Genomic DNA, 13194 nt, shown 5'->3' with positions numbered 1-13194 from the left:
CCACTGCGGCAACTGGTCAATAAACGGGCCGCCTGAAAAAGATTGCAAATATAACAATACGTTAAAAATCAAAATAAACGTTAGAATACGCATGTCTGAGTCTGTGTATTTGCCAGAAAAAAAAGTTGCGGTGAATATACTCAGAATCTACAGAATCTCTATATATCCGCTGTGTCCCCTTTGAAAGCTTGTCTAATGTTGAACGCGTGGCAATAACCAGGATGACCATTCCGATTATATGCAGATATTATGTGTGGCGGTCTTTATTAAAGCCGAGAAACGCCGAAATTTATATTAAGGAATCGGGCTTTGGGCGCGAAGAGTCAATATTATATGGCTTTATATATACAGTGCGATGAGGTTTACTGTAGTTGACAACGTTGCTGGGACGCCAGATTTAGGAAGGCACTGCAAGGGCTGTCCGTAGCACGGGACTCTCTCGCGATCACGACAACGTCCTGCGCCTTCCTCTTCAGCCGGCACATAGGCAGGGGTGCGTCTGCTTCATTGCAATGCCCCGGGAGCGAAGCGTAGCCATCTTGCCGACTCGGGGCACGGGGAAGATGAGCGGGTCGTAATACGGTTTCAGGTGGTTGACACGTACTCGCCCACGACGACGCAGGTCTGGTGACATTGTGAGTGGCTCGACGATGTAGTTGACCGGTGAAGTGTCATCGACGATACGGTACGGACTGTGATAACGGGCCAGGAGTTTGGAAGAGAGGCCAGGAATGTGGGCTGGTATCCAAAGCCAAACAAGCGAACCAGGAGCAAAGTTGTGCGGTGGTTGATGAGCACGGTCATGTCGTGTCTTTTGACGTTCTTGAGTATCGCTAGTCAGAGCACGTGCCAGCTGACGGCAATCTTCAGCATATTTAGCGACTTCGGAAAGCCGAGTATACATATACAACAGATACATATAAAAGGCGGTTGAGAAGGACGCTGAAAAAAAATGTTTAATCGTAATGTAGTAAAAACACCTGAACAGTGTATATCTGACAGATATAACTAGCACTTGCGAATAAATACAATATTAAAGAAAACAATACACTTTGAAGTGCAATGTCCCCATAGAAACATATAACTTCAGTAGTAGGTGTGAAGTAATTGACCCTATCTCCTTCAGCACCGACCTTTCATCGTACCCGCAATTCGTTGATTTCGAGTGATGTTGTTCATGGTAGACTTCTTGGTTTGTTCGATTGGTTTTACTGCGGCAATATGGCAACTGAGGAAAGATTCAACGCTTTTCCCCGTGGCACATTAATCCATTTCTGCGGCTCTTTTCCGTTCTGAAACGCAAGAGACCTAAATATTGCTGACGAGTGCTGTCAAAAGACGAAAGGAGAAGCACTGAATAAGAGTGGCGATGTGGGCGAGCAGATTTAAGTTCATGTTGTAATTTCCGCAGTGCGAAGGACTCAAGTGCGTAAAGGTCAAAAGCACGAAGGAATAGCAATATTCAGGTATGGTGTTTATGTATAGTGTTTGTCCTTCTCCTGGTATTCCTTCGTCATTTTTACCTTTCCGCAATTCAGTGCTTCGCGCTGCAGAAAATAGACCATGAAAGGAGAATCCGACTTTAGTTTAGCGTGTTCATTGACGTTTCTCATGAAGCACTTTATTGGTGCTATTATTCCATCACACAAAATTTTATCGCATCGGGCAGCACAAAACTATTTTAAACTTTTTTAATGGGCGCATGTCTATGTTTGCTTTGTCTTTGCAACTTCTGAATCAAGAAAAGGCATGACGAAAGCTGAGAAAGCAAGATTTGTTTTTCCAATCCTGCCACGTCAGGTAAGAACCCTACTGGAGAACGGTGAATTGGGCTAGTTGGTATTGATTCGTTGTTTGCGCTGTAGTAATTATGCACCATATTGGGTTTGTGAGAAGGATCCAACCACAGGCCATGTTTTACTCTCTTGTAGACCCGATTGCCTAGTGCACAACCAAAAAATTCACAGGGTCTCTTATGTTATTTCTAAGACAAAAGCGCCAGCGCCCATGCATTAAAGACGGACGCATGACGTACACATCCGCCTTAATTCGCTTAGTCTACTTCGCTTAGTCATCCCTCTTAATTCGCTTACTCATCCTCTTAATTCGCTTAGTCATCCCCCTTAATTCGCTTAGTGCACTTCGCTTATTCATCCCTCTTAATTCCGAAGGTTGACGGTTAGACTCCCACCCAAGGTCGTTGGTTCGAGTCCCACCAAAGTCTCAGAGTTCGACTCCCGCCAAAGATTGTGGGGTCGAATGCCTTAACTCTATCTCAGCTACCTGTGCCTTAATTAACTTCGACTTAATTATCACCAAAACGGTGGGATAGACTACCACCAAAGGTCATGGGTTCGAGGGCTTTAATTAACTATATTTTAATTAACTTCGCCTTCAGTAATTTCACCCTAATTATCACCAAAGGTCGTGGTTTCGACTCCCACCGAAGGTCGAGGGTTCGTAGCCTTTTTGTGCCTTTCGAGTTGTCGAAGCACTTTCGCTCAATGCCTGTGGTACGTAATGTCCATGTTGCACACAAGCAATAGTTTGAAGGACAGTCCAAGAATGAAATATCCACTGGCACAAGCAGACGTTTCAAGGACAGTCAACGAAGAAAACGGTCGCAAACACACAAACAAAAAGATGGTTTACAATTCACAGGCATGACTAATATTGCAGTGTCACCAACAACACACGAATGTTCCCAATTCTCATAAAGCGTGTTGACAAACATGGCGAAGAAAAGGTTAATAGACTTAACAGAACATATCAAATCGAAGGAGGTCAGCAATTCGCGACAGTGCCATGACAAGAGACGAAAACAGACAGTTCTCAAAAGCTACTAACTGAAATGAACACACTATATAAAGACCATGTTGCACATAACAGTTTGAAGGGCAGTCGGTCGCTATCACTGTGGATATATTTGCGGTTATATATGCGAATTTCGTACGAAACCACCATTGAAGTGGCTTATACAACCTTTTTTATGCTGACCAAGTATGTAAATAATTAAAATAAATATTATGTCAATTCCCTACTGAAACCTGAGCGGATCATGTCGGATCACAGGCATCGCTAAAGCACACCAATCTATTAATGGAATGGTGAACAAATTCTTTAATTATTTTTCTTTGATTCGTACTCAGTATTTGCCACTTGGTTCTTGTTCACTTATCCAGAATGTGCATGTTTCACTGCGTATGATTGCTATATAACACATAAACTGCGTAAAAAAATGTTCACCAACGATTACGATAGTCCCTAATGCGAATTTTGAGCGCAGCTGTTTAGGTTTTTTTTTCTTCTCTCCCCCCATTATCACCCCTCATTGTGACCCTTTTTCTTCCCCTCTTCCCCTTCCCTTACGTAGAGTAGCAGGCCAGATACTCCATTTTCCGGCCGACCTCTCTACATTTCCCAATCATTAAACTACTAATTATTTTCTTTTCTACCCACCGTGGTTGCTTAGTGGCTATGATGTTGGGCTGCTAAGCACAAGATCTCGGGATCGAATCCCGGCCACGGCGGCTGCATGTCGATGGGGGCGAAATGCGAAAGCACCCGTGTACCTAGATATATATGTGCACGTTAAAGAACCTCAGGTGGTTCAAATTTCCGGAGTCCCTCACTACGGCGTACCTCATAATCATATTATGGTTTTGGCACGTAAAACCCCGTAATTTAATTTTTTACGTGTTTTGAATTCGCGATAAAGTGTAGCAAAGAATTTGATTCTGAACGACAGGGTCGTCTCGGCGGTGGAGCTGAGCCTCTGCTCGGGAAGCTCGTTTAGCAGCAGCGGCAGACGAAGCATTTCCACCACTTGCGTCGCTCATTGTTCAGAAAGAAAGCGCGAACGCGGGAACACGTGCCTCGGGCGGAGCGCATTCTCTAGCGGCGGCTGCGCCGTAGGCGAGGTTGCGCATGCGCAGTGGGTCCGAAGCCCACGCCAGCGCTTTGTGTACGCCGCCTGCTTGGTCGCTGCCGGCACCCCGCTTTCCTCCTCACCCATTCGCCATGCCCCCCTCCGCTTTCCGCCTCATGGTTCCGCTGAACCCTCCTCTTCGCCTTCCTCCTCGCGCCTCCTCGCTCTCGCCGCTTTTTTCATCTCCCGCTGCGCGCCGCGTTCATTCTCGTTCGCTCGGTTACGCCGACGCTCGCCGCAGGAACGGACGTTCAAGAGCGGCGCTCTGAAAATAACTTCCTTGATGAATCATGCATATTTAATGTCAGCTCACCTGCATCTCTAAAGCACGCCGTTCTGTTAATGGAATTGCGAACTATATTTAACGGTTCAATTCGTTTACATTTAATGTGCTAGCATTCGCAATGCCAATGTGGAAAAAGAAGGTGTCCGGCAATAACAATACTCTCTAATGCGAAATTTCAGCGCAGCTCGATACGTGTTTAGAATTTGAGATTGAAATCACCGCGCCGACTCGCCGTGGGCCAGTGCCATCAGCTAATTCGCAGAGGGAGAAGCAGCGAGGGAAAGCTGGCATGATTACTGGCATGGGAGCCAGCTTTCGAAGACGACGGCGAACGCGCGAGCAGTGGCACGAACGCGTTCGCGCGGCTACGCCGAGAGACTCTGACGCTCAACCCCGAGGAACGGGCGCCTATGCTGCGTTCTCAAATGTCTATAGACGAGAAAACCACGGCCAGGCGGCGCTACTGCGCCTCTCCTGACAGCGCCCCAATGTGGAAACGCCAAGCAGCGCGGTCACGTCGTGGTATAGTCTCCGCTTCGTTTACGTTATGCCGTCCGCGCTTTTCTTCGCTGCTCGTTCTCACGGCGCTCCGTTTTCTACGGCGGCAGATCGCCTGCTTGCGCAACAGAGATGCAAAGATTGCCGTGCGGTTTCAAGAAGGTTGCCGACGCCGACAGCTTTTTTTCGTGGCGGCAACCTCACGATAGGGGAGCGTCTGCTTCCGAACTTGTACGGCGTTGAACAAATTGTGGACGGTGATGTGAGAGTGAAAGCCAAGTGCGTGTCACAGGTGTCCGACAAGATCGTAGACGACGTCGAGTTAGAGGTGCGCACCATGTTCAGAAATTTAGCCACTTTTATTTCAATTACACCATAAGTCACACTGGCAGCAGGAACTTCTGTTGTCACACTACTAGATCACTGCAGATCCATTGGGCTGCTTCTTGACGGTTCCGTCACTTCACAAAGGCATGTTCTGGAGTCTGTTTCACGCGTGTCTTGCTGCTGCTCAAGAGCTGCGTCGCTGCAGTACGAAAGCACATGTCCCGGTGGTGCTGACTGCTGAGAAGACTGTTGTGATTGCCATTGGCCTGTTTGGCGCCGCTTCCATCTGCATCGCATATAAATGATGATGAAAAATGAAAACTAGTGATACACCAGTTTTTCATTACGAGGCTGAGCTGAAGTTTCTATTGTGCCTACACTGATAAAACTTTGTACTCCATGTTGCCTTGTAGGCATGCGCGGTGTTTTGGAGGGCTATATATGTCGAGTGCTTTCACCCTCGTTAAACAGTTGAACTAGCGCCCGTGGTGTCGTCGTCTTTCTTGTGTGTGCTATATTTTGGCGCAAAATCTTTTCAGTATGCAAGATCACCAACTAGCGCAGCAGTTTACTCTTCTAAAGTATATTTCTTCAGAAATCATTGCGGGTCCCCGCCACGCTGGCGTGGGCTGTGGCATACATATGACGTCAGGAGAATGGAATAAAATTAAATAGCTTTACGAATTATATATCGCTTCTGTTTCAATGTTGTTGCATACAAATATTCTCCAACTTCTTATGATCATCATTACCATCATCAGCCTGGTTTCGCTCACTGCAGGGCAAAGGCCTCTCCCATGCTTCTCCAACCACCCCGGTCATGTACTAATTGTGGCCATGTTGTCCCTGCAAACTTCTTAATCTCATCGGCCCACCTAACTTCCTGCCGCCCGCGAATCTCACTGAGCGAGTACATGCCACTGATACGAGATACCATGGATTACACTACCACTAGCAAAAAGACAAGCTTCTAGAACCTTCGTTTCGCCAATTTGAACTTTCCTTGACTTCCATAAAACTATGTCTTCTCTCGGGGTCTCGACGATGACCTTCAGCAACACGGGTGTTTGCCCGGCAGTGTGGAATTTAATTTGCAACAGGAAAAGATTGCTGCGGTATATTCGCCTTCTTAATGCGAAGCATTCTCCGTATAGTCCAGCCATGCACCTTGCGGCGAGCGGGCCTATCTCGCCGTTTCCGTGGGCCAGTTCCGCTGATCATACTCTATAAAATTATGTGCCACACGGGCTACTGGGTATCTGCAATGGGACGCTGGGTACGTGCCACTGTGTTTCAGTTTTCTTCCAATTTTATATTTTGTCACTTCAAACGTTGTCTTAATTACTTGTTATAAATATACACCCCCGCTACCGTGCACCTATAATCTCTACATAACCGTTTGCTACCCAACAGTCACATTATTTATGCAACCGTTCTCTACAGATCGTTACGTCACCTACAGTTGAGTCTGCCAGTTTTCTTTTTTTTTCTTTCTTCGACATTCTGGCGCAAAGATCGTATTATTCTCAGCCAATAATCCTCCATGATCACGGCTCTCTTTCTTTGTGCATATAATACACCCGGCTGCTAAACAACAAATTTTTTTGGTATTCTTTATTTCATATTTATTTTATTATTCCCTCTAAATATTGCCGCAAAATGTTATATTACCACTAAATTGTAGCTTTATTTATTCTCTTTATACTATTGCTGGTATTGCCCTCCCCTCCTCCGCAACATTTCTTATCCTATCGCCCGCTTCTTGGCCAATCTCCCGCTGTGAGTGTGTGTCATTCGCCGCGATCATCATCATCATCATCATCGATCATATGGGGTGCAGCTGAAAGAAAGAAGGAGGAACCCGAGGAAGGCTAAGGGGCGACTGACTTCGTGCGGCAGTTTTCAGAGCAACAAAACCGGCTACAAGGCCTGACTTCACTGTCAACAGCGGGCACATCAGCGGCAACGACGCCTTCACCATGCAGTACCTGCGCTTCTACAACGAAGACGATGCACAGTCTCCCCCGCCCACAACGGGCAGAGACCTCCCTGCTGGGTTTGCACCAGTTATAGACACAGGGGCCGTACCTGCTGCAGGGACATCTGGGTATCCGGCTAGTGATCCTTGGACGGTGAGTGATGCCCTGGCTGCCTATCCTGGCTGGCTCGACGTTGCCCCTTCCGCTGCTGCCTCTGGGGCTCCTGGCCAGCGCGCCGTCCAACAGCCGCATCCAAAGAACGCGCCGCCACCGACTGCCAACGTGGCAGACAACATCGCGCCTCCACCGGCAAGGCTCAATCATACTGGCTGTAAGGTTCTGAATTCTCAGTCAGTCAATCAATCGACCGATTAATCAATTACAAACTTTATTTTCCAACACAAAGTAAATTATTCCTACCGGAATTATGTACGTTTGACGTAGGACTTATTAACGCCGTGAAATGTGTAGTTTGTTTCGAAAAATAATGCTTGCGATTGATTGATTGATTGATTGATTGATTGATTGATTGATTGATTGATTGATTGATTGATTGATTGATTGAACGCGGCGCCTTCTTTGTCTCTTTCGTTTTGTCTCTGGCTGTTGTCATGCCGAATGGACAACAACTTGGGTCGTTGACTACGTGCCACTGCGCATGCGCTCGAATGTGCGTTCCCGAGTATGTGCCAGTGTGACACGAGTGGTACTGAAGACCTAAATGTATCTAGACTTACGTCGTACTTCTCGGTGCCCGTAAATCTTTCGTCAACGTTCTTCCCTCGACAAGCGTCGTACGTCGCCTTTGTCCACGCGACACTGACAGCTACAGGCGGCGAGGCCGGGCTCGTGTCCTCCGCTACTGTAGCTACCTCGCTTACTCAAACAACCTTCGCGCCAAATAGACTTCAACATTACGGTATATCTGCGTGTTTTTGTTACTGATGAATCGTATTGACAAGGTACACACTATCAGTATGGTCGCATAGTGAAAGGTATAGTGCGGGGTCTATTCACCATATATGCTGTTTAGAAACTGTCAATAGAATACTTAGTTGAAAAATACAACTGGGGAAGGAACATGCATTTCCATTTCCAGGAGACCGGAAACATATCGCACTGTGTCAGCAGTATAAACCGTTACAAAAGAACAATATCAAGTGATGCAACGTTTACGAGGGTCTTGCAGAGGTCCTAATAAAAAAACTCCTTGGTACATTTCAAAGCGGTGGGTAATATATCAATCATGTCCGCTTTAGATGTATCACGGTATCACAGAAGTGTGTTACCGTTTTTTATTCCAGAGTTACAAATTTTCAAACCTGATGCTTGAGCTTTCTTTTTGCAATTTTTAGGAAACTTTGTAAAAAAATTAATGTCCTAAATTGGAAATTTACTTCCAATAGCTACTAGGTTTTTATCTATTCCAGTTAAATGCAACAATACTCACCAACCGAGGAAAACGCTTTCTCAGTTCGCAAGAATTTAGATAGGAGCTAGAGCTCTGGTGCTAAAGCTTCACGCTAAATGGACAGCTAAGAGGAATATTAGGTTAACGTGTATTGGCAAATCAGGCTTCAGAAATAACGAAATGCCAACTGTTACCACGAGATGACGCTTCACCGCCGTGAAAGAACACGCACCTATAAAGCGAGATATAAGAAGGAAGAAGAAGCATGTGCTTGCTGCGGTAAAGCTAGGGAAACTATGGAGCATGTTTTATTAGAATGTGAAGACGTCTACCCAGCGGTCGATTTAGACACCACTGGCCTCCTTGAAGCCCTTGCGTTCAGCGAGAGCAGTGGAAAAGTAAACCTGTCCGCAATAGGGATTAGTAAGAGGCGATTGGAGGATTGTCGGAATAAAGGTAGGGAAACGACAAAAAACGGAGACGTACAAAAGCACAGTTCGCAATGGGGGATCAGAAAATTTGGTTGTGGGAGTTCATAGTGTTATTTTTTCTTTTTTTTTATTGTTTAACCTAGGTAGGACATTAGGCAGTATAATAGCAAGAGCTTGGTGGCGCAACCCACCGCCCCGTTCCAAAGGGGACGCTCATGACATCCATCCATCCATGCTCGAAAGCCTACGGCTGGCGCCGTCACCCTGACGTCGCCCGCAGCGGTTCGCCAATGCAACAGGGTTCCGATTGGGACCAAACAGGGACCCAATTGTCTTGCCGGTAAACAAAGACTGCGTTGAATTTTAAAACAATGTAATGCTTAACATAGCAACTTTCGACAGAGGTACCTTTTAGAAAAAGTGGCGGAAGTGTGAAAGAGTACCATGAAATTGATGACACCACTTTGCTGTGCCGTCGTTCAAGTTCCCGCGCGGAATCGAAAACAAAAAATATGCTTGAGTAGGACATCTTGGCCCACTTGTTACCGGTTCATACTGGAAGAAATGAAGCTCAGCCTTCGTTTTGCACAGGAATAGTGAACATTGCGGCAGGACCCATCTCACAAGCAATGTTGACGTCAATGCTACTAGCATCCAAGCAATAGCGACACGCTATGTTTCTGAATACACCTTTACTTAGAATCTGTAGTCCTCATTCCGAGATTTCCATTAGCTAAGCTATATCTCTTGCAAAAATCATATATGACATTGAATTGCATTTCAATGGAAGGTCTATCACGTGGAACAATATGTCAGTAGAAACTGAACCGTTCTTTTCTTTTCTTTGACGACTTCTGTTAGCGATGCAACATGCACTGTTTTCTGGATCGGGCCACTTTGTTAATCACACTTGCTCGCCTGGGTCGACCGTGAGGGCATGACGACTCGAAGACGACGACGACACAGTGGCCACGATATGGAATGACGACGAAGGATTGGCACGCGTTTGCACAAGCCGACCTCCTAATCGTTTCTCTTTGGGATGAATCTCCTCTTTCTCTTGTTACGCCCGACTAACCTCTCCGTCATTCCTCCTCTCCCTTCTTCAAAGCAGGGCCCGTGGTTCCAAACTTCCAGAGTGGCAGCATCGCCCGCTTCCGCCTGGATGAACCCAGCGCGGCTGTGCGGAAGACGCCTCCGTATTGGCTGGTGTGCCTCTCTGTGGTGCTGGTGATGGCGTGCACGGTGCTCGGGGCCCTCGTGTACGTCGCCACGAGGATGCACCAACGAGGACGGCGCATGGACCCTCGCGCCATGCCGGATACTCCAGTGACGGAGTTCGACGACTAGTAGCGCCCCCCCCCCCCTTCGGACTATATAGTAACGCGCCGCACGTTTCACGAGTCGCCGAATAAATACACGTGCAGATCAGATCCCTTGCATTCGTGGATACGTGGTATTCGTGGGTACAGCGCGAAAATTACGAGGACGACGGAAGAGCGGACACCGCGCAAGCTCGAACTCGCAGCTCAAAGAGGTAGACGAAGAATAAAGGCCGTGTTCGGGCGACCATGTTTGTCTCCGTCCGCAACCTCCTGCTCGCGTCCTTATATATTTATGTGTGTGCGTGTGTGTATATGTATATGTGTATATATACGAAGAAGTCATGCCATATAAGAAGCCAACAAACAAGGACAGCATAGGGGAAATTATCTGCCGTTCCTATAATTCCATTAAAGAGATGGTAAATAAATGGAAATGAAAGTGGATGAAAAAACAAAGATGTTCCGCATCCGCCACCAAGGCTGTTAGTGGTGGCGCTGGTTAACGCTCCCAAGGTTAGTTCGAGCAGATAAGCATAAATACCCCGGAAAGTGGATGGGAAAACGCCGCGCATATCTTCACCGCTGTTCAAAGCGCTGAAGCAATGAAACGTTTTTATTATTTTTTTCTACAAGAACGTAAGCCTTCAGGGGTTCGCTTAGAGGTATCGTGTGGAAGTATACTGCACGCTTCGCAAGTGAAGCGCTTCGTTTGCTGGCGTGGGCGTGCATAAAAATGGGGAGTTTAAATTCGCTGGAAAACTTTACCTAGTAGTCTTCTGCAAGACTGGACCCTAAAAGCGTGAAAGAAGCCCGCAAACGCACGCAAAACTGCCGCGCGACTGGCCGCTCGAGGCACTTCGCGTGCATTCGCGGGCTTCTTCCACGCTCGGAACAAATACTTTTATGCAGCACGTGTCATGCAGCAAAAAGCTGTATCGGGAGTTTTTCATGTTGCTCTGCAATCCTGTCAATGACAGTTTTCGTCTAATGATAACGTTTTAGAAGTTGATTAATTAATTAAACCTACTTGCATAATTAGACGAAATGAAAAAAAATCTGAGTATCACCACGCGACGGCAAGCGACATTACGTTGGCCCTGTCCAGCTACCTGGCATTTGCGTGTTTTTAATGTTTGGCTCAATTTACGTGAGACACCCTGTACGGAAGACAGGTATTTCATATTAAAGAGGGTGGTGGCACGTTTCAACAAGTTCGTTCTTTCGACCTTCCGGTGTTTCTACATACTTAAGTGTTCTGACGACCTACGCTACATTAGCTGTCGTTTACTTAAGCACAGAAACGAAAAATACAAAGAGCGACGTATTGTTTATAAACGTGTATACGTCTGTAGAACGCGCGCAGCCCCTTCAGCGCATTTGCAGTTTACGCACTAAAGCTGCTTATAGTACGGGACAGTTACGATCAAGTATGAGCGAACGCACAGCAAAACAACGCGCTTACCCACTTTATGATTGCACCATATAAAGCAGTGCATCGCACCGAGTGTAAAGGCGGCATGAAAAAATCATTCGGTGCGCAGAATACCTGAGGGCGGATCTAATGTTGACTAGATCCGCCCGTAGGTTGCACCATCATCCTCGTGCGTTCATCTTATGCAAGTTCAGTAGGCCCTATACAGACTTTTGCGGAATACCAATGCTTGGTTAGTATGTCGAAAAATATTCTTGCATGTTACTAGCAGAAATTTGAAAGGAACTATGTCTGCAGGAGATAAGACATTTCAATGCAAACACCTGCAAGCTTGCAGCTGCATGCCCCAAAGCGCAGCTATAGCCCAATGAGGAGTTACCTAATGTATCATGGTATACTTTAAGATACAAATAGCAAGCCTTGTATGGGATAAAATTAGTTTGCTTGTATCTCGTATGTGAATCTCTAATACTTATCGGCTCAGTATCTTCTCTCTGTATCACGATGCATTTGCGGTTCCAGGGGCACGCGCCGATTAGCGCACGTCGACCCACATTTCTAGGTTGCACTACATCTCCGGGATCGGCTCGCGATAGAGGCTAGAAACATGCCCGATACGGAAAAGTGGTGGTAACCACTTCGTCTTCGGAGAGGAAGTTAGCGAGACATAGTATTTTTAACGAAACCAGGAGGCGTTTGCCTGGCGGCTCGCCTAGCCTGCTATAGATGAGCGCGATGAAGTATGAAGTGACACACACACAGCAGCGTGCGACGAACTGGCACAACATACTCAGATGGGAAACATCCGAAGCTAGTGTCACGTTATCTCGACGAAAGCAGATTGTCGCGAGAAGGTTAAAGGCGCCTTCGTAGTTCGCCATGCACAGACCGAGCTAGTTCTTGCCGTGTTCCAACAGGTGCACCCACTAGCAAAAGTATACAGACCACTGCAGCCTTGCCGAAAAAAAAAAATAAAACTAAACCTATTCGCAAGTGAGACGCACAAACTGAAACTGGTGAGTGCACTGGAAGTTTCGCTATGCCGACTCTGTTTCGAGTTACATGCATTGGCGGAGAAGAAAATTTGCTTTATCGCGGTATTGTTGGTACGTGTAGTTTTGTTCAGGGTTGCATATATCTCCTAGAACGGGGCGTTATCTGTGGCGTGCGTTTAATGGAGACGCTATAGTGTCGATTCTGTACGGTGCAGAGCGGCTGTAAGAGCATGACAATTTGTCTATGTCGTGTTGTACGCATGCAGGGCACATTTTTGCTTCTGAATTTCGAACGATAAACACGGCATACAACACGAAGTCTCTTGACTTCATGAGGTTGTGACATATGCAAAATCGACCTCCTCCCCCCCCCCCCCCCTCGGCTTCGCCTTATCGTTCTCGGCCATTGTACAGCGACGGTCTCGAATTTGTCAGCCTTAATGTCATGAGCTAAAGTATACAACTATTTATTGCTCAATTGCCCTCTAAAATCATTAACTACGTGACGCCTCCGGTTAAAATCGTGTTCCACGTCCGCCGCCATGATCATAAGGGGCGCTGGCTAACACTCCCAAGTCTTGA

General features: G+C 46.7%; 1 protein-coding gene across 1 annotated transcript; it reads left to right on the top strand.

The window, feature by feature from the left end:
* Positions 1–6862: 6862 nt before the first annotated feature.
* LOC139052926 (uncharacterized) lies at positions 6863–10429 on the top strand. The gene is made up of 2 exons (XM_070530072.1): positions 6863–7349; positions 9975–10429. Exons 1-2 carry the CDS (start codon positions 7019–7021, stop codon positions 10208–10210), a joined length of 567 nt encoding a protein of 188 aa, XP_070386173.1. The 5' UTR covers positions 6863–7018; the 3' UTR covers positions 10211–10429.
* Positions 10430–13194: the final 2765 nt, after the last annotated feature.

Source organism: Dermacentor albipictus, unplaced genomic scaffold, assembly GCF_038994185.2.
Source record: "Dermacentor albipictus isolate Rhodes 1998 colony unplaced genomic scaffold, USDA_Dalb.pri_finalv2 scaffold_44, whole genome shotgun sequence".
Classification (NCBI taxonomy): Eukaryota; Metazoa; Arthropoda; class Arachnida; order Ixodida; family Ixodidae; genus Dermacentor; species Dermacentor albipictus.
Note: the sequence above shows the minus strand (reverse complement) of the source record. Positions and strands in the feature narration are given on the sequence as shown.

Excerpts from the sequence above, each read along its gene's own strand:
- LOC139052926 (XM_070530072.1), top strand. The coding sequence starts at position 7,019 with ATGCAGTACCTGCGCTTCTACAACGAAGACGATGCACAGTCTCCCCCG. Across the intron at positions 7,350-9,974 it reads AAGGCTCAATCATACTGGCT|GGCCCGTGGTTCCAAACTTC; the intron begins GTAAGGTTCTGA and ends TCTTCAAAGCAG.